At 40.9% G+C, this 22,204-nt stretch overlaps 1 protein-coding gene and 1 pseudogene across 1 annotated transcript in view; both read left to right on the top strand.

Moving 5' to 3' along the window:
• Positions 1-22,204, top strand: part of ASB3 (ankyrin repeat and SOCS box containing 3) — a 116,442-nt gene that overhangs the window by 57,776 nt on the left and 36,462 nt on the right. The window contains exons 5-7 of the mRNA XM_014573102.4: positions 18,596-18,708; positions 19,309-19,444; positions 21,986-22,163. Coding sequence (XP_014428588.1) covers positions 18,596-18,708; positions 19,309-19,444; positions 21,986-22,163 — 427 coding nt within the window. The remainder of the gene's footprint in view (positions 1-18,595; positions 18,709-19,308; positions 19,445-21,985; positions 22,164-22,204) is intronic.
• LOC149525191 (uncharacterized) lies at positions 1,738-11,341 on the top strand (annotated as a pseudogene).

The following is a 22,204-nucleotide window of genomic DNA, read 5'->3' as shown; positions in this document are numbered from 1 at the left end:
GGTTTGACAATTTTATTTAAATGCCACCAGATGTCAGTATAACCTAGGGACCAGAAAATACTGCAGTGGATTAAAATAGCTTTCATTTAGGTGGGTTCTTTTAAAGAAAAACAAAATGCATTTTGATAGTGATGAAGAAAGTAGATATTTTTCTAAAGAAAACATGTATTTGTCAGTATGTGTAACCTATGTTGCACAATAGATGTTTGCTTTAAGCAAAAGCATCAGTGTGTCTAGAATTCTGTATTGAATATTTTGTGTGCTTATTATGTATGTGCATAAAACTTGAGCATAGAAACGGCAGTATGTGAAATTAGCAATGATTGGTACCTACTCATAGATCTGCTACAAATGTAAAGATTGTGGTAGTCTCTCAGCAATGTTTATCAAAACCTGAAGTTCTAGATGAGGCAGTATTTCTCATATATTAACTCTGATGCTGTGGTTTAAAATTGGAACAAATTGCATCTGTTTAGCTTTTGTAGTCTTTGGGGCAGTGTTTCCTCTAAGATTTTCCATCTGTGAGTGGAGAGAGTTTTGTCTTGTGCACCAATATAATGTCATGCACTTGTTTGGATGTGTGCCACTGTGATACCCACCAGTTACTAACAACATTTTTGGTAAGAGCCATGTGGCGGCTTTGGCATTGGCTGCTGGACCTGCCACCTGCCATGCAGCTCATGGCTCCTCTGGTCCCAGCCACTAGAGCAGCCACCTGCTGTCTGCCATGTGGTTGCGTGGCTCTGCATAGGAGGTGGGAAGGGTGACATTTTTTTGTGTGCATGGGCCAAGCGTTCAGTGTACAGGGAACCCTGCTTTGGGGTACTGTCACTGAAGATTTTCCCTAACTGTTTTCCAGGACATGCTTTGTTTGCTTGTTTGCAGGGCTTTGGAGCGGAGCCCGGAGCTGGAGCGCGGAGCAGTCAAGCTGCAGGTTTTTGCCCAGAGCTGGAGCGGAGCCGGAGCATAGAAAATCTTGACTGCTCCACTGCTCCAGTTTGTTTTTTTTTAAATTTCAATCGAAAATGAATGATATTTTAGCAAGAAAGTCCTAAAGGTGCCAAAAAGTTTCAGATTGTATAACAATTGATATTAACATCTACTTTACCACTTTACGTAATATGTCAGTTATTTTCACTTCGGCCGAAATCAAGATTTAATGTACAGATACAAAATTACAAAGTTTTCTGGAGATATGTTTTATTAAAGAATCAGATAATTATCGGCCATCCAGCAACACTGCAGACTGCTCCCACCCTTGTGCCAAGGTTAGGTGAGTACGTACTCGTGTAGATTAGTTAGTTAGATTAGTATGTGTTTATTTTCAACCTTGTAACATGTAGCCTCGTTATTTCCCAATAATTAATGTTGTAGAACAGCGATAGCACATACTAACGCTATGGCACATACCAAATTTCATTGATATATCTATATTAAAGCATTTTTGAGATATTAATTAAAAACTTGGAAAATATTTTGAATATTTTTACCGCAAAATTTCATAAGAAAAACTAACTTGCAATTTATAAATAAAAATTTATATTAAGTATGTATATTAAAAATACTTCTTACTTCATTAAAACGGCAAGAAACTTGTTAAAATATTAAAATATACTTTAATAATAATTTTGTGTAAAAAGAAAAATGTGATCATTTTTGTCCAGAAAATCCAAAATAAATTTGAAGTACCTTAAGTGGTTAAGATATCACAAGCAAGTACATTATAAAAAAAATGTAATGCTTTTGTCATTGCTTTTACAAGATTATAACAAGAAACATTTGGATGCGGTAGCCGCACAAGAAGATTTGGCCATGGCTTCAACAAAAAAATCAAATCTGCCCCGCCATGACTGATAACCGATTTACGGAAAAGGATCTCAACCACGTCTTTACTTTTGAATTGGAAAAGCCCAAATTTGGGCTTTTGGGAAAAGCAAAGAAGAAATCGGCAATATGCAAGGTGGAAAAGGAAGTGAATGGCAAGCTCAAACCATATAGCTTCAAGGCAAGTGAAGCAAGTGCCATGAAAAGTTTCAACCTTTGGCGGCATGTAAAACGTAACCATCCTGAAAACTATGCGGCTCTGGTTACAAAAAAGGACCAGGAAGATGAGGCAAAACAGAAAGCTGACATGGCTAAACGATGTTCGTCTGGGTCTTTGAAAACTGCTGGAGAAAAGATTTTTTGCGGAGCTTCATCTGAAAAGAAACCCAAAATTGAGCAAACAAAACTTGACTCATATTTGAAGTCCTCAAAGGTTACAGTCACCATGGATGCCAATACTTTCCATGGAGGGCTGATGGAAATGGTTTGCTTGAGTTCAACACCGCTCACTACCTTCAGGCTAAAGAACACTACCGCAGCTTGGTGTTTTGATGGGGCACGATGCAGTTCGTCATTTAGTTGTCAGCACAGCTGAGTCTGGTCGCGAAGAGCTCAAGAAAGCTTTGGAGCAAAAATTGTGCTATGTGAAAATGGATTCGGCAGTCTGTGGAAACAGAAATTTCCTTGCAATGAATGCTCAGTACTACGAAGAAGGAAAAGATAAATCTGTGGTAAAAACCTTGGACATAATTGACACTGAAAGGTGTCACAATTCTTCCTATGTGAAAAGTCAAGTAAAAGCTATTTTAGAAAAATTTAGGATCAGTGAAGTGCAAGTGCTGAGCATCTGCATTGATAATGCAGCAAACATGACGTGTGCCGTCAAAAATTTCAGCGAGAACAAGTAAACCATTTCTGCCTCTGAGAACAGGGATGTAGACAGAACTGAAGCTATTTTGCCTGATGAAGGAACTAAAGGAATGGATGAAATCAAACTCAACATGGATGCTGCTGCACAATGGGTTAATGACCCTAGCCTCATACTTTCAACATGGCTTCATGAGGACGACTCAGAAGTCCAACTGATGAGGTGTGGTATTCACACTCTACAGTTAACAATTTGGGATGGACTGAACAAATAACATGCAAAGAAATTTCTGGCAAATTCGACAAGTTGTTGTCAAACTACGAACCCCAAGTATTTGAAGTGTTCTGCTTGATCTACATGGGGTAACTCAATCATTGGATACTGTGACTTGCTGGGGTTCAACATTTGCGATGATTGATTGACTTCTCGTTGTTCAGTCTTACTGTGAACCAAGTGGCTGCTGCTGGAACAAGAGATTTCAAGTTAACAAAAGCTGAATGGGACGAAGTGCAGAACCTGCGAGAGCTCTTGGCAAAGCCAAACCAAACAACCGTGAATCTTCAAAGTTGTCAATATAACCCCGGGAGTTTTAATGAAGGAATGGCGAAAACCGTCAAAATTCTTGCAAGAAAATGGTGGACAAATTGCAGAAGGAATTCTATCCTCCATGCAGAAACGCGAAGAGAAGTTTTTTGACAATATTCATTTCCTTGCTGGAGTTTATGTTGACCCACGGTATCAGATTCTTCTGACCTCAAGGGAAATACCAAAGGCAAAGGAAAAGCTCCTTGATATTGCTCGACAACTCAAAAAACAAAATCTATTGCTACATTTGAACTCAGCAAAAGAGGTTGAAGAAAACGAAACACATCAAAAGGAGTCATTAACAATCGAACTTGCGGTTCCGGAAAGTTCACATCCTTCAGAAATAGGCTGTTCTCAAACTTCCGTCCCCTCTCTGAACTTATTCGAGCATCCATCCCTGAGATGTCTTCAACCATCACAGGGAAATGGAGATAATTCAAGCACCAGTTCTTCAGAAGATGATGACTTTGAAAAGTAATTGGATAAACAAGAAAGACGCCAGCGAGTTTCTGCGATTCATAATTGTAATGAAGCATTATTCGAGAGAAACTTTTGGGAAGATTGTGAGGGAATGGAGTCTATTGGTAGGCTAAAAGTTAAGTCTGTTTTTGAGGCCATTCACAGCTACCCACATTGCATTCAGGCTGCCTATAGAATTGCTTCAAGCATGCCAACACCTCAAGCTAGTGTAGAGTGACTGTTTTCGGCTTTAAAGTTAATTTTAAATGATCTGTAGCAGGCTATGAAAGATGACTTGATTGCTGCAATAATTTTTTAAAGATTGAATTATGAATGATTCTAGTTTGTATCATTGTTGATGACATCTAAATTGTTTTAAAATTCTGAATAAAAATAATGTTTTTTCAAAATTACAGTATGCACTTTTTTATTTAGTTAAAAATTAATTTGAGTCGGAGCGGAGCTGGAGCAGTCACTATTGGTGCTGGAGCGGAGCTGCAGTGAAGCAATTCAAAAATTTGATTGCTCCAAATCCTTGCTTGTATGATTTAAACAACATAATTTTTATTTTCTTCAGTTGTCTTTTTCTTATCTGATAAAAAAATCTTAAATATTTTGACAGATTTTCTGTTTAACATTTGTATGTGTGGGATATGGCTGTAGGTACAGTATGGATATCTGTGGGATTCAGGAAAGGAAGACTTTGCACATATTAAAGAGTTATAGAATCAAGATAATTGAAGATGTGGATCCTTTAGTGTTTGTGAGGTGATTAGAATTTCTTTGTGTATTAGTTAATATTGCTTGTATTCTTAAATCCTGTAAGATTTAATTTTTTTTTTAAATTGAGAGATTGACAAATATCTGTTATCTGAGAGAGGTGGCAGTTGAATAAAGGGGAGCAGAACTGTATATTTAGGGAAACTTTCAGGATAGAAAATTGCCCTCATAAGGTTTTACTTTACAGCATACATTCTGCATTTTTAGATACCTGGGGATTTAAGTCAGTTTAGGAGAATGTTTCATTATTGTATGATAAATTGTGACACTGGAGATGCCTGAACTAATCAGAAGCCAGATATTTAATGTACAATGGATTATTTTAGTTTATTTGTGTACTATAGTCATATTAAAAAAGCTATAATGCAATCGAAGGGTTATTTTAAAATATTTCTTTGGTTCAGTGCTGGGTTTGGAGAATAAAAGATATAAATACCAAGAACAAATGCATTTGGATATTAATTGTAAAAAGGCATTTTTAGTATTGTTCATTTCTCCACCGAGGATAGAATTTTCAAAAGCACCTATGGACAGTTAGGAGAATAACTTCCATTAGCACGGAAGATTAGATATGTAATTGATGTGATTTGTGAGAATGAGGGGAATTGTTCCTTCTGTGGATTCCAAAAGAACCCATCATTAGGGACTGATGGAATGTTGGCTAGGCAAACCAGGATATTTGTAACAAAATACAGGACTATGTAGCACTTTAAAGACTAACAAGATGGTTTATTAGATGATGAGCTTTCGTGGGCCAGACCCACTTCCTCAGATCAAATAGTGGAAGAAAATAGTCACAGCCATATATATACCAAAGGATACAATTAATACAAATACAATTAATTTGTGTGTGTGTAAGCCTACACATTGGTATGCAGCAGCCACAGGGCCATATAATCCTTCTGAAACTCTGTCATAGTGATTGGGGGACATGGTTTCTCAAATTGAGAGTCAAGTCAAAGGGAAGAAGTTGAAGGGGGTGAGTAACTTTGTCAGAACTCCTAATCTTTGGCCATCTGTTGTTTATCAATAAAGTTTCAGGTAGTTCAGACAAATTCCTGAATAATTTATTATGTATCTTCCTTTCCCTTTGTCCAATCAAGTGACGTGATTGATTATTCTCTCAGTGTGCTCAGTATTATATATTAATATTACGCAGTCTTCATTTTTGTTATGGCTTTCACAAAAACATGGATTCTGTGCTTTTCATGACTTTCACAGAATTTCTGACTCTGAATCATTGGCACTTTGGGATTTCTGCATATGGGAAGTAGATGCAGTGGGTGAACTATTGAGCTAGTTTCATTGGGAAACTTTAATTCAGTTGAGTCAAACTTTGAATTGCATTGGGAATAGGAGCTCTTCAGCAACATTGTGAAGCAGAAACTATCAGACCACTGAAATCTCACTGAGAGCTTGAATTCCCACAGAGGTGATGAAGATTCTTCTTCACTTTAGTTTGAAAACAGCAAAAAACTAATACTGGTTCAATTCTATGTCTTGTTACCTTAGCATAAGTATAATTCTTTGTTTATTTTTTTTCTCTAGCACAACCCCGTGGCATAGATAAGCATTGTACCCATTTTGTAAGCAATTAAGCTGTGTCACATGTAGGCTGTAGTGATTATCTGTCCATAGTATACCTTTTTGTCAACGGCTTAGTGAGGGAAGTCTCTCTCTATACCTATAATATTTGCAAGAGAAATACAGAAAATGACTGATTGGAAACAAATACTCTGAGGAATGTCCCTTTGCATGTTCTACTTTAGGGGTCTTGACGCCCTCCACTTGTTATCAGAGATTTGTGGTAGCAGCCCCAGGTTGGGATGCACATGTGCTGTTGCTGTCTCGTGCCATTCTGAGCAATTACATAGCAGTGCACAACCAACCATCTTTCAGTTCCTTCTCTAATGCTTTTGGCTTGAGTCAGAGAGAACAGCAGCACCCTCTTTTACCTCAGATACAATAATAGATCATAGTTGTAACTTGATACTATTAGCTGTCCTATCCTCCCATCCTCTTCTCATTTTTTTAGGTTCACTAAAAAAGAAAATTCTTTACCTTCCACTATCTCTATCTCTATGGCAGGCAGATAGCTTTAGCCTCTGGCAGGGTTTACTCATTTTTGTTTCTGTAAGAGACCGGCTCTCTGACATACCTGGCTCACTTGATTTTAAATGCAGTCTGACTAGCAGACACTTCATACCAACCTCTGACAGGCACTCTTGGTGTGTCTGCCGCCTTGACGAGACACACATTACTCAAATGTGCCCTCGCTGCAGAAATCTGACAGCCAGGGCAAGAAAAGCCAGGAATCTCAAGTGTAAGCTCCCCATGATGGAAAAATCTGTCAGGTCAACCTAGAACCCTGACTCCAGGACACCTCCAGGCCAATGGTCACCAACAGCAGCCTCTGACGGGTTCTGCTCCAACAACAGCTAGCAAGGAATCTGTTCCAAGAAATACTACCAAAAATGATAAACTTAAAAAACAACAAATAGACTGGTAGCACTTTAAATACAACAAAACACGTAGATGGTATCATGAGCTTTTGTGGGCACATCCCACTTGTTCAGATGACCAGAGTTTTGGATGTCCAGAACCAAAAATAAATAAGAAAGGGGGTGGGAGGGAGAGGAAAAAAAATGGGAGCGGGGGAAAAAAAGAGTCAGTGGGTATATAAATATCAAAGGGAAAGCCGAGCTAGCAATTAGAGAGGAAGAGTACTAACACCAGATTCTACACAGACAAAGAACCATTGGCACCTTCATTGTTTGTTTGATTGATAATGTCCCAGCCATCCGGTATCTCGATTCAGACCATTGGTATCAGAATTAAACTTGAGAATGAATTGTTGTTCCAACCCTTCCTTGTGTATTTCATTTGTGGAATTGGTCTGTAACAAAACAGCAACTCGAAGATCTTTTCATGAATGACCAGGCAGATTGAAGTGTTCACCCACAGGTTTCTGTATGTTCCCTTTACGGATATGATTTGTGTCCATTGATTCTTTCCCGTAGGGACTGTCCAGTTTGTCCAGTATATATTGCAGTGGGGCATAAATTGGCATTTGATGACATAGATCACATTACTGAGCCTCTGATTTGGTGGCGTATGTGATTGGCTCCAGTGATAAATTTGATTGTATAGGTATGTGGGCAGAGTTGGCACTGGGGCTGATTGCAGGGCAGGGTTCCTGGATGCTTCTGATGTAGCTGTGTAGCATGGTTACTGGAAATAATTTGTTTCAGGTTGGGGGATTGTCTGTAAGCAAGAATAGGCCTTTCCTCCAAGGCCTCTGAGAGTGAGGGATCATTTTCCAAGATAGGTTGGAAGGAGGAGTTGGAGGGGTTTAAGTTGTGGACTGTAGGTAATGACAAGTGGAATTCTGTTTTTTTTTCTCTTTTGGGTCCGTCTTGAAGTACTTCATAGCTGGGTATTTTTTGGCCCGTTCAATCTGTTTTTGCATTTCTCCAGGTGGGTATTTCAGTTTTAGGAATGCTCTATATAGATCCTGTAGGTCAGTGGCCACCAACCAGTAGATCGGGATCTACTGGTAGATCTTGGAGCCTCTGACAGGTGATCCTGATGGGTTTGACCAAGAGGCTGTGCCAGCACTTCAGCTGCTCCTTACCCCCACTGCTGCGCATCTCCTACCCTTTGCCTTGGAGCTGCACCTCCCCCTGAGAGTCTCCTGCTCTCTGTGCAGGGCAGGGGAGGGAAAAAAGGGGTGCTGATGTCAGGGTTCCCCCTCTCCCATTCTGTATCCTTTCTCCACGGGGCAGAGAGGGGGCACAACAAGACTAGGGATGGAGTTTGCTGGCTGCTTTAGGGAGTGGTTCAGGGCTAGGGCATGCGTGAGCCTGCCTTAACCCCACTGCATCACCACCCAGGAGCCACCAGAAGTGCCCAAATGGAGCCCACATCCCAAACTCCTACCCCAGTCTTGAACCCCTTCCTGTACCCAAGCCCTTATCCTAGCTCTGAGTACCCCTGCATTCAATTATCCTCCCAAAGCCTGCACCTAGAACCCCCTCCTACGTCCACCTGCCTGCCCCAAGAGCAGCTCAGAGCCATTCTCATACTACAGATCCCTTAATCCAAGACCAAAGCCTGCGCCCCCAACCCTCTGTCCCATGCTGATGAAAGTGAGTGAGGATAGGCAAGAGAGGGAGGACAGAGGGAGCAGGGGTGGTGCCTTGGAGAAGGGGTAGGACGGAAGCGGGGCAAGGGTATTTATATATGAGGTAGATCTTGGATTGCACTTAAATTCAAAAAGTGATCTCATGCTTAAAAAGTTTGGAGACCACTGCTGTAGGTGTTTGTCTCTGTCTGTGGGATCGGAGCAAATCCAGTTGTATTTTAGGGCTTGGCTGTACACAATAGATTGAGAAATGTGTCTGGGATGGAAGCTGGAGGCATGAAGGTAAGTGTAGTGGTTGGTAGGTTTTCGGTATAGGGTGATGGAAATTTGTCCATCATTTAATTGTACAGTAGTGTCAAGGAAGTGGATTTCTCACGTGGACTGATTCAGGCTGAGATTGATGGTGGGATGGAACGTCCCCCCTCCAAGAATTGCCTAAGAAAAAGCAATCTGCATCTGAAAAAATTTGCCCTGGTACGAATGGCACTGAGAGTGCTGGACTACTAGGCAGCAGAAACATCTGGTACTGAGAGTTCGTGAAGCACTAACAACCCTATGTGGCAAACTCAAATTGAGTTTCACAGAGTAAGTTCTATCTTTCAGCTTGGCACCTGCAGAGCTGAAGAAAACCTTGGTAATGAGCAGTGCAATGGCGCCACCTGCTGTGCCTATGCCACACAGCTCTAAATCCTCTGCCCTGCGGCCATCTCTGGCACAGAGCATTACAGTTTAGCAACAATTGATGAGTACGGGTCTACCAAATTCATGGCTATGAAAAATGCATCACAGACTTATGTCTCTCATAAGTAGGATCTTAAAAGGATTAGATTTGCTAATGAAAGGAAATTATTATGCAGTAATTAAAGGAATTAAACTTTCATATTGTTAAGGAAACAGTAGCTAAGCTCCCAATTCAGTGGGGCCAGAATTTCTCCCAGATGTATGCATAGGGCACCTGAACACAGGCATGTGCATAAAGAGATTGTGTAGACAGATTTTAGTTTCTCCATGCAGTGAGCCCCCAAGTCTCTCCCCTTGAGAAGAATACTGTATAAAAACCTGAGTTTTCCCTTGGTTTATCTGCCATTCCATATCACCTCTTACAAGTTTTTCCTTCAGGAGATGTGATCTGGGTTAAGAGGGAAAAGATGAAGGCTTGAGTTCTTCCAGTGGGAAAATGGCAGGACGCCAGCAGTAGCTAATCACTGGGGGAAGATGAAGTTGTTATTGGTTAACAAATGGCATAAAAGGACATAAAACATTCAAACAGAGTGCATGGGATTTATAGATTCAAGAAACAATTACAGCTACCACTTGGCAGGCAGAGGTGAATTTGTAGATGGATGGCCTGCAACCTGTCCACTTGCTACTGCAGAAATTCCTCAACCTGCTCACTGAAAATATACCTGTGTTTTGCTTTTTTACTTTTTTTTTTGTTAGTCTGCTTCTCCTCAGGATATATGGGGTTTGAATAATAACCAAAAAAACCATGTAAGAATTTTTTCTTTTCATCTCTAAGTTCTGTTACAGTATCACAAGTGCTGGTTAGAAATGTGAACATTAAAGAGAAATTACATATTTTCATTTACATGGTTATTTTGTCAAAAATGCATTAAGTTTGCTAGGATGTTGCCACAAAGACTTACTGGTATAAAAATGTCATTGATGTGTCATTGAGGATAAAAATCCATAAATAATGTAGCCATGGTACTTTATTTCCAAAGTAACATCATGTCTAAGAAAAATTGACACTCAGCAGTTTAATAATATACTAAATTCATTATTTCCAATAATATGGTGATATACTGATGAACAGATTGGCTTGTAGGGTAGTAACCCATTCAGTGATCAAAATTGAAGCTTTTGTGTGAGAAAGTTACGAGAGAAATTTTGAGGCAAAGAGCTTACAATCATTATTATATTACCTTATTTTCCTTTTGTCTTTGTCACTCCCTTCTGTCACTCTCCTTTTTGTTACTTAGTACCTTTTTTCTATTCAGGTTAGGCTGCAAACCTACAGGGGAAATAGTTCTATTTAATAGTATCTTATGTTTTTATTTCTTAATGAATGGCAGAGATCCTTCATTCATGCTGAGTGAGGGAGACTAAAGTCTCATAATAGAGCACTTTTATTATCATAGCCAAATTAGCCTGTCAGAAATGGGTGCAACAGAAATGGTGCTGAACACGATTTAACTGAAAGTGTAGACAAGGAATAGAGTTCAGAATCTGCGCATAATCTCTGGCTATAACCTACCTCACTTTCTGAACTGAGGGTGAAAAGGCATAGTCCTTTAAGCATTTGCTTCTAAACTGTGTTCAACACCAGTTTAGTTTCACTTGTTGGTGACACCTGTTGTCAGCAACAGGACATTTGCTAATATAGACAAGTTTTTAGGCAAGGACCAGCACTACTGTTCTTGCATAGTTTTGATTGTTGATAGTCCTTTGGACCTGTGTTGAACAAAGAAAGAAGATACTGTTCATCAGAGCGCCAACTTGTTTTTCCCTATATTCACTCTAATCCTTACTTTAAATATCATTTGCCAATAGTAACCAGTATTAGCTAACTGTATTTTTATGTTCCAAAGGCATCAGATAAATAAGGGAGGCCTTTGGCATGTAATTAAATCTAAACAGACTTTGTCTTAAATTTCAGTAGCCCACATTTTAACATCCCTAGTAGGTTACCCCTACAGGTTACCCCAGTAAGCATGCTAGTAAGGCAATGCTTACTAGGGTAATTGGTTATATCCTTGCTGTGTGGCCCTCTGATGTTGCCAATACGCTAGCCTGGTCTCTGTAGATACATGTATAGCTGTTCTATTTTAAATATAATTCCTGTGTGGATAAGTGGAGATTTTTAGCATCTAGAATTGTCCAAGTGAGTCTGGTTGGAAAGGGTGTTTTTTCCTTAAAAAAAAGAAAAGAAAAGAAAAGAAAAAAAAATAAATACTGTATATAGGAGAAAATGTTCAAGAACCATTCATCTCGCTGAATGTGACCCCTGTAATGCCACCAGTGACAGCAAGACTTATGGTGATAGCTTGGGCAAGCAGTAGCTGTGCACAGGGCTGCTTTAACTTTTGCACCTATTCAATTTTTCAAAGATTTAAAAACATTTTAGACAAGATAGTATCAACAGCTTGCTCCAGAGGCCACACTCTTTCCTGCTTCCTTGAGCTGGAAATGCATAACCTCATATCTCTACCAAAATGTCAAAATGTGCAACCCATGCAGGGAGGCAGAATCACAGCTTTTCCTCATTTGCCTCTCAGAACTACAAGTCATGAGTTTTAATCAACAGCTGAGAAGAGTGAGTGTGAGTATGTGGATATAAAAACGGAGAGCTTCTCACTTTGCTGTTTTTTCCTTCTAGTTCAACAATTTTGCTCTTAAAGCCAAATAGTTGTTTCAATATAGAATATTTTCCTATACTAACATAACATGTTTAATATAAAGTCCAGTTTTAATAATCTTGTAGAATTTTGACAGACTTTACAGTAGATCTGCATTCTTGCTATGTATGCCAAAGAATCTACCTAGTGTGATTTCAGTGTCCCAGTCCTTCCTTTATGACGGTTCAAATGATGGTACTGGAGTAACGGAAATGAATAGTCACTTAGCCCTCGTCTATACTAGGATTTTATTTTGAAATAACCCCCCTTAGTTTGAATTTATAATCGGAGCATCCACTAGGGATGTGAATGACAAGTCGATTATCTGATAAGCAAATGCTTATGAGATAGTTGACAGGATAGTCGACTAGTCGCTCCCCACCTTGCTGCCTGTATCAGAGGCAGCAAAGGAAGGGAGAAGAGGGAGGTACGTCAAAGTAGCAGCACCACACGGAGCCTGGGGTCAGCTGCACTGTGCGGCCCTGACGCTTTGAACGCCGCAGGGAGCCCGGTATCAGGCTAATCGCCGCATTTCAAAGCGGCAACACCATGTGGAGCCCGGGATCAGCTGGGGATTCCCTTGCTGACCCCAGGCTTTCCCCACCAGACGGGGAAAAAGTGGCCGGTATTTTCTGGTTTTTTGTTTTTGTTTGTTTTTTTTGTTTTTTTTAAACTGGACAGAAGATGTGATTTCCGGACTCTTCAGGCGAAAACCGGACACTTGGCAACCCTATATAGTCCCCAGGGGCATGGCTGGCAGCCTGTATCCTCTGGCCCCTCTCCCGAGGAGTCCCTTGCCACTCCACACTCCACTCTGATAGAGGTAGCAGCATGGGGTGGCAAGCAGCCCCTGATGGGAGAGGAGGGGTGTGGGGCATGTAGGAGGATGTGGGGTATCATGGGGCTGAGGGAAGATGTGAGGGGAGATACAATTTTACTTTGCAGAAGCTGCAATTTCTTTACTCCCCACTTCTTTGCCTCCTTCTCCAACTAGCTATTTGGCTGCATTCTTTCACCTTTTCTGAGTTATTCTCCAGACTCCCTCTCGTATCCCCATCCTGCACCCTCTCCTGCTGCCAAACTCTCTTCCAGACCCTGCCCTCTTCAACCCATCCTGCACCCCACCTCCCACCCAGATCCTGCATCCTTATCCCATTCGCTGGTAGCCCTGTCCTGCACATTGAACCCCTCATTTTTGTTCCCACCCCTGAGCCTTAGAGATCCACAAAATCTCCTGACTCTGGAACCCCAGAAAAGAAAATCTGGCCTATGGGAAGCCCTGAACCTCAGTCCTCCCTGTCCTTTCCCCTCATCCCATGGGGGCTGGAGTGCCACAGGACTGAGGTGTTTCAGTTGAGGGCCACATTGGTGAGGGTTGGGGGTTTTTGGAAAAGGAGGGTGGGTTTTTTTGTTTGTTCTTTTTGCTTCTCACTTGCGTGGTCCCCAACTGATTTTTCTGTGGGTCAGTCACCCCCCAACGGAAAAGAGGTTACCCATCCTTGCTATAAATAAAGAAAACATTGAAACCTTTTGTATTGGACATAATGTTTTACTTTGTTTTACCTTACAAAATGAACTTTGATAAACTAACATGAGAAAGTTAAAATGCTTAATCTGTTTAATAATTTGAATTAAACTGTTCTCAGCTGCAGCACTAGCAAAATGGCTGGGGTGTAATTATGGAATTAACAGTGAGTTTCCATTAGCAATTGGTAGTCCGTGGAAAGGTTTGCATTGACCCAGGTGGTCCACAGGACACATGGTGGAGAAAGATCTTCCTCCCAGAAAAGCAGCATGACCCACGGCAGGAGGGTTACATTTTGGCACACCAGTTCGAAAAGGTTGTTGACCCCTGCCGTAGCCCGTTCCACTGCCTGATGCTGGTCCTTTGCACCGTCTTGCATTCTGTCAACTACACCCTGCTCATACATTGCCTACCTGTAGGTAGCATTTGTCCTATCCTCTTTCCTGTACCTCCTCTCACCACCGATGCAGGAGTGTGTGGTATGAGACACAGCAACATATTTTGCATGCACGCCTGAATGTAGAGATGCTGCAAAAGCAACTACTATGGTTAGATGTAGGCCCTTGAATGTATTGCATTGGACTCCCGTTATATTAATATATCTAACAAAGCTGGGCTTCTTTCTGTGTCCCTGGTCATTGGAAGAATAGTACATTAGCCTGTATCAGCTGTGCGACACCCTGCCTCTGCTTACTTGCTTAATAGGGTGGGCCCCCCTTCAAGCTGAGACAGTTGCCAGCCTCTGTGATACCATGTTAAGGATTTTGTGGGGGGTTCTGTTTTTGCTTTTTTGCAACTCCTTAGAGGAACCACTAATACCCACAGTTATCACCTTTTCCATATGATATGGTATAGGACCCTGCAACACCTCTTGCAGCCTGTCCCCCAAGTAGATCCAAACACCTCTTCAAATTATGAATGTCCATCAGTTGTTGATTTAGCTCATCTCTGCCCTCAGTGTCTCCCTCTTCTATAATAACTGGAATGGAATGTCCTAGATCTAGGTGAATCCTTATACCTTGCATGGCCTGCAAAGTTGTGGAAACAACCTCTGATGCAGTAACCCTTGTCTACAGGCTCTGCCTCCACAGCTTCCATTGGCCACTGTTCCCTGTTCTTAGTTAATGGGATCTGTAGGGATGGTGCCTGCCAATGAGGGTGGTGCACAGACCCCTCTCTTCCTTCCCCAAGGGCTGCCGGGATGTTCTGGCTGCTTCAGTGCTGTTGCCCTGACTCCTTCACCCCCCATACCTCCAACTCCCTACCTTAAAGGACCTGAACTATACCAGGTAAATCTTCCAGTAAATCCCATAAAGTGCAAAATACAATTTTTAAAATTCCACAGAGGACCTCACAGAACCACACTGAAAAAAATACATTTCTCCCAAATGTATCTCAATGTTACATTTTTCTTACATCATGTTCTAAGCTGCATTATTGCTGCCTGTTTAGCACCTCACAGGTGCTCAAGGAACCTATCCAGGGACCTGCCACAACCAGGAGAGAGCTGCCCAACTCCCAGCTTCCAAGCTACCCCTGATCAGCCCTGGACCTTCTGTGACCCGGACAGCCCTCTCCCAGCTTCAACCCGGCCCCAGTTCAAACCTGCTCGGGCAGGGAAGGTGCATCTATCCTGCCACACCAGCCCAGAACTATTATAGTGGGGAGAGGTGCCTTTCCTCCTCCAAACCTAGTTGCTGCTGTGAGGAAAGAGAACTGAGGGGGGGGGGGAGTCCTCTCCTTCCAGTAGTCCTAGAGCACCCTCCTTCACCCCAAACTGCTCAACCCAGCCCCACCCTATAGCCTGCACCCATAGCCAGAGCTTCTTGAACCCCAGTGTTCTATCTTAACCCTGTGCCCCTCATCCCTGCACCCCATCCTGGGGTCCACAGCCGTAACTTCAGACACTTGCACTCCAACCCTCTGCCTCAGGCCTGAGCCCCCTCCCACACTCAGAATCCCTTGGCCACACCCCATCCTACAAATTTTGTTATGTGCACTAATATGAAGGTGATACGTCACACATCATTTCCATATTGGTGCATATAACAAAATCCATTCCACTCAGAGGTGGGAAAAATTAGAGGGAACACTGGTCATATTTACTACATTTTCAATCCAAACTGTTTTATTTTGCCAATCTCTCTTAGTCAATTTAGCTTTTGAAAATCAAGCTGGTTTGTACATGCTTTATACATTTATTGCTAACACTTAATAGCAAAAATGATTCCACAATCCAGACTTGGTTTTCTAATTATCAGACTGCAGTGGTGATATCTGAAGCCACTAGTCGGTTGTTAGTTTTTCTGGAGTTAGGTTAACTATATGAAAGAATGGAAAAAATTGCTTTAGCTATTACAAATGACACAGGAGTCAACACAAATGACAATATGTTTGTATATGTTTTGCATGGCTTCTCTGAAATAGCATCTCTAAACAAGATTGTGAGATTACAATCCTCATGACTGATAGAGGAAGAGAAGGACTTGAAGGAATAGAGCAACAGTAGCAAATTTATGCTAAAAACTTAACATTTAGAAATATTACTTTCATGCCAGCCTAAAGTTTCAGACTTAATTCAACAGCTTTTTTATCCATCATATATTTCCATTGGCCAGTAGGAGAAGATATTTGAACTAAATTCTCCCCTCATTTTTACTGTCACATTCGTAAATCAAATGGAAGTTAAAGGTATCCAGTATGTTAGAGATTAGGTTCTATGTTACTATATCTGTAACAATTTCTTTTGTTTTTGTCTGTAAATTTATAAAGGTTTGTCCAGACACAGCGATGCCAAAGTGCAATATTGAATATTCATATTTTGTTTCGGTGTTCTGGGGAAGGTTTTGTAATGTTTTATTTAGAAATATACATGTTTCTTCTGTTGTCACACTAACAAAAGTTACATTTTTGTGAATGTTGTTGTAATTAAAGAAATGTATGGGATCTTTTTCAGGGGGATAAGGCAAAATGCAACATTTATCGGTAATATGTATATAATAAATCAACACTGTATCATATGATATACTACACTCAGGCGCGCATGCGCGCACGCACACAAACACACTCTTTCTTTTGTCATTGTTATCAACTTGTTGTTCCCCTTAAGTTCATTGGCAAGGTGAGTTAGATGAGGGAGGGGAGGAGCCGGGCTTCTGCTGAGCTGGATTGATGCTCCAACGTTGACAAGACGAGACCCAGGGTCCCCTGGAAGACACCTTACATTTATAGTACCTTCCCTCATGCAAATCTGTCCACTTTAGCTATATCAGTTAGTCATCTTATGCAAAACTATGCACTCTAGCTGTGTCAGCCATCTGTGGCGCCTTCTTCTGGGTGTTATCCTCAGTGCTGCCACATTCATCTTTAAAGAGAGCTTTTGAATTTCCTCTAAAAGAAAGTGCTTGCTTCTGACTCCCAAGGCCTTCTATGTTTGATCTTTTCTCAATGAGCCCACGTGACAGGTCTTAGTGTCCTTGGGTTTGGCTCCTATTCTTCCCCTTTCCAACTGTTGCAGCTGTTCATCCTTGGAGGTGCTTGCCTTCCACGTCTTATTCATTCATCAGGGCCACATTCAAGTCAAAGGGGAGAGATCTATTCTACTTCTAATACAAAGACGTTTTCTTTATCTTAATTATTCCTAAGGACTATAAGACTGCGTCTACATAGCAACGTTATTTTGGAATAATGTCAGTTATTCTGAAATAACGTAGTGTACATCTACACAGGAAGCCCATTATTTCAAAATAAATTTGAAATAATGGGCTTCTTACTCTGACTCCATTAACCCTCATTGTATAGGAGAAAGGGAAGTTGGGGGAAAGGGGGGGAGTGCTCTGTTTCGAAACAACTGCTGTGTAGACAGTGCCAAAAGTCGAAATAAACTATTTTGACTTAAGCCATGCAATTAGTGTAGCTCAAGTTACATAGCTTATTTTGAGTTTAGCCATGCTGTGTAGATGTGACCTAACATTAGAAAAAGACTTTATAATATAGAAATTTTATATTAAGAGACTTAATATGAAGTTGCTACAATATGAAAAAACTTAATGCAAATTATGCAAGGACTTAATACAAAATTTCTACAATAAAGCATAAGAAGACTATATTATAAGGCTAATACAAAGTTTCTATAAGACATTATAAAAAGACAATACAAAGTTAAAAGACTTACAAAATTCCTATATTATAAAATAACTAATACAAAGATTTATCTTCAATATGGCATATGAATTGTAATCTCTTTCACTGTCAAGACGTAGTACAAGCAATTTGAGGAACCCGGTAAAGTGTTTACAGTGGGAAAATGCAAACTGGGTTGGGTACCAAAAACAAGCTACTTGGATCTTAACAAGAAATAATCTGTGGTGACAAGACATTGACAATAAATGTTGACTTGCAAAGAACCCCTGGTACCAACTTGGGCAAGGGTGTGCAAACTATGGCCCATGAGCCACATCTGTACTGTCAAGACTTTTAATCTACCTCTTGAGATTGCCAGTTTGGCAGTGCAGTGGGCTAAGGCAGGATGAGGAGAAATTAGAATTACTAGCAGGTGTTTCCTTAATGATAGTTTCCTTATACCTCCACTTGCTGGGGAAAGAGATGTCAGTTTTTCTGTACATTGAAATTTTTATTCATTGTGAAACTACATTATCAAATTGATAGTACATTATGTTCATTATCCATGTACTGTCAATATTCTTAAAAATAGCTATCAATGTCTCCATCTTGGATCTTATAAATATTTTGCTTCAAAAAGAGGCAACACTGGATATAATTTGTGTTTCGTATGCAGAGTCATAAAAGGTAGATTTTGTGTGTTTTGGGTTTAGATCAGACCATGAAATTCTTGTAATCAGAGCTGCACAGTCACTCAAGGGAATTGGTTTTGGTGAGTGTAAAACAGTTCTGACTACGGAGATGAAATTTGATGACAAAACCACTAAGCTGATCAGTTCCTTCAATTGTGTCTCTTTGGTAAGAGTAAATTTTTACTGTTCTGTTTGAAGCTGTAGAAAATGGACATGCAGACATTATAAAGCTTCTACTCCAACACGGAGCAAATATTAATGGATCCCATTCTTGGTCTGGATGGAATTCTTTGCACCAAGCTTCTTTTCAGGTAACCTATAAATTTATTATTTCATTTCCATGTAAATAGTGTGTTTTACCCTTTTAAAATGACAAGGTTGTACAGTTTTTGCTTCCTGCTCTGGTGATTTATGATTGTTAGGCTAGGGCAGAAAAGGCAGTCTAAATGCTAATGATCATTCTGAATATGTCATAGTATGCTACAACAGCTATAGAAAGTGTTGGGCAGCAATGATTATTTAAATATTAGAAGTACTGAATATACTTAAGAAGTGATCAAATATATTATTTGGGAAGTAAATCTGTTGTAAGATGCACTTCATTTTTTTGGAAAAGACTTTAATTGATGAGGCCAACCTGGTTTCTTCTTAATTTTTTTTTTATCCAGCATAAAAATGTATCAGCCTTATGGATCTAATATGCTAATTTAATTGTTTATATTTATTGGACTGAGTAAATGTGCAAGATGAAATTAAACCTTTCTAATGATTCTGCTACAGACTTTCAGAATAACATAGAATACGGAATGTGGTCCCTATTTTAGGTTCCTTCACAGAATAAGATTGAAAATGTAGGGTTCTATGAATTCCAGTGTTCTTTTTCTAACAAAACACAAATATGTTTATTTCAGGGACATACTGAAATAATACATTTGCTTCTTGAAAAAGGAGCAAACAAGGAATGTGTGGATGACTTTGGAATCACACCTTTGTTCATTGCTGCTCAGTATGGGAAGCTGGAGAGTTTGCAAACACTTATATCACATGGTAATTTTCACTTTAGTTAGTGTTACAATGTTAGTGAAACTGGCTATGAAATGGTATAAGAAATTATCACAAAACACTTACATTTTGCTATTGCAGTAACTTGTCTTGTTTTCCATTGAGTCAGACCAAGAAACAGGAAATAAAACTGAAATGCTACAGTGGCATGGTTCCAGCTGCACCACTGTAGCACATCAGTATAGATATTATATATACTAATGGGAGGGATTATGCTAGGTTTATGGAAAGAATTCTTGGCTCGATTTAGCATGTTGCTCTATGTGCCCTGGAAGTTAAAATTTTTTATACCTCTGACTAATTTTTGGCTTGATTTACCTTTAATTAGACCAAACCTAAATAAAGACCTAACCTGGGTAAAGATTAAGAGTCTGATTATGAAACCCTTAATCACACTGAGAAGTCCAATTCATTTACAGTAAACTTCCGATAATCCGGCACCTTTAGGACCCAGGGGGTGCCAGATTATCTGATTTGCCGGACTATCTGAAGGGGAGGTTATGAGGGGTCTCTGGTGGGGGGATGCCACCCCAGACCCCTCATAGCCCCCCCTTCCGATAGTCCGGCTCTGCCCCAGGCGACCCCGATTCAGCCGCTGCTGGTCAGTTTCAGCAGCGGCTGAATCGCGGTCGCCTGCAGCAGAGCTGCTGGAGTGCTGCCGGGTTGGTCTGGTAGCACCGACCCTTGGCGCGGCGAGACCAACCCGGCAGCACCGCAGCTGCTCTTGGGGACGCCTGGAGCAGAGCAGCTGGGATGCTGCCAGGTTGGTCCCACAGCGCCGCTCCTCGGCGCTACTGAACCAACCCGGCAGCACCCCAGCTGCTCTGCCCCAGGTGTTCCCAAGTCAGCCGCTGCTGATACTGATCAGCGGCTGACTCCAAGAAACCCGAGGCAGAGCTGCTCTGCCCCGCGCTTCCTGGAGTCAGCCGCTGGTCAGTTTCAGCAGCGGCTGAATCAGAACGCCTGGGGCAGAGCAGCTGGGGGGCTGCCGGGTTGGTCCCATAGCGCCGAGGAGTGGCGCTACTGGACCAACCTGGCAGCACCCCAGCTGCTCTGTCCCAGGTGTATCCAAGTCAGCCGCTGCTGAAACTGGTCAGGGGCTGATTCCAGGAAGCCAGGGCAGAGCAGCTCTGGCTCGGGCTTCCTGGAGTCAGCCGCTGGTCAGTTTCAGCAGCGGCTGAATCGGGGACAGCTGGGGTGCTGCCGGGTTGGGTCCCGCAGCCCCAAGGGGCAGCGCTACGGGACCAACCCGGCAGCACTCCAGCTGCTCTGCCCCCGGCTTCCCCGATTCAGCCACTGGTCAGTTTTAGCAGCGGCTGAATCGGGGAAGCTTGGGGCAGAGCAGCTCCAATGGTCCGGCTGCCCGGAGCACTTCCGGGTTCCTGATGGTGCCAGACCATCAGGAGTGCTGGACCATCAGATGCCGGACCATTGGAGTTTTACTGTATATGGATTACTTCAGGAGAAAGATATTACACAGCATGATTAAGGGTATCACAAAATGGTCCTAAATTCGCAGTAGTAATTTCTTCAGAATTTCAAACCAACATGTCCTGAAGTGCATCTCCAAATAGTATTTTCTCACTAGCTTTCCCACATAATCAAATGAAAACCAAACAATCGTAACAGTTAAACTGATGAACACCCTAAATTTGGCCAAAACATCCCACACTGATCAATAAATCTAACATCTCAATACTTGTGAGATACTACCTACAGAAAGTAATTTCAAACAAAATATTAGCTAACTCTTTTGCCATTTCTCCAAAGTGTCTACCTTTTATCTGGAATTGCCCTATTCTATTACACTCCGAGACAAGTGCTTTCTTTGATTTTTATAGTTGGAATAAGAAACTTAATGTAAAGTTGATTGGTAAAGGTGTAAGTAAAAGTAATGACTCTGTGGTTTATAGTTCTATTTACTATGTATCTTCTACTATCGATGTATAATGTGCTGCTAGTAATTTGCCAGAGTGCAAGCCTGACAATCTGTCAGCATAGCAGGTTTACTGGCATGTTGAATTCTGGGAATGTCTTTCTTTGAATGGAAGAAAGTGGTTCAGCTCTCCAACAAGTAATATTATTTTAGAGTTTGTATGCTTCATTAGTATTAATTACTTGGATTGTATATTTTTGCTATATTTGTGATTAACTTAAAATAATATTTTTATATCATTCATTCACACTGTAACCTCCTCAGGTTTCAGGTGACCCTGACAGAGAATTTTAGAGGGCTAGTATTTGACATCAATATTTTCTTCCTGTCAGATTTAAATGAAAATAAAAAGTAATTTGAGAACGTTAGTTCTAATCACTGTAGTTTAAAGGTATGGACAATTTGAAAACATTTGTATCAGATTAGTAAATTAAATAAGATACTTTAATACCTGTGGAAAAACTTCTGAATGATGAAGCAATTTTGTGAAAGCTAATGCCTAATTAATTCTGTAATTTGTTTATCTCCTTTTGTTTTTTTGCTTGATTATGATAATCAGGCAGCATGTTAAATGTTTTATTCTGTGGTAGGTGCAAATATCAACTGTCAAGCCAAGGACAAAGCCACTCCATTATTCATTGCTGCACAGGAAGGCCATGCCGAGTGTGTCGAACTATTGTTATTGAAAGGGGCCGATCCTAATCTCTACTGTAATGAGGAGGAATGGCAGCTGCCTATTCATGCAGCAGCCCAAATGGGTCACAGGAAGTAAGTGATATAAAAATGTAATAAATAATTTGCTTACTAAA

Source organism: Pelodiscus sinensis, chromosome 3 (assembly GCF_052426305.1).
Source record: "Pelodiscus sinensis isolate ZL-2025 chromosome 3, ASM5242630v1, whole genome shotgun sequence".
NCBI classification, from domain to species: Eukaryota; Metazoa; Chordata; order Testudines; family Trionychidae; genus Pelodiscus; species Pelodiscus sinensis.
This window is presented reverse-complemented; position numbering and strand designations above follow the sequence as displayed.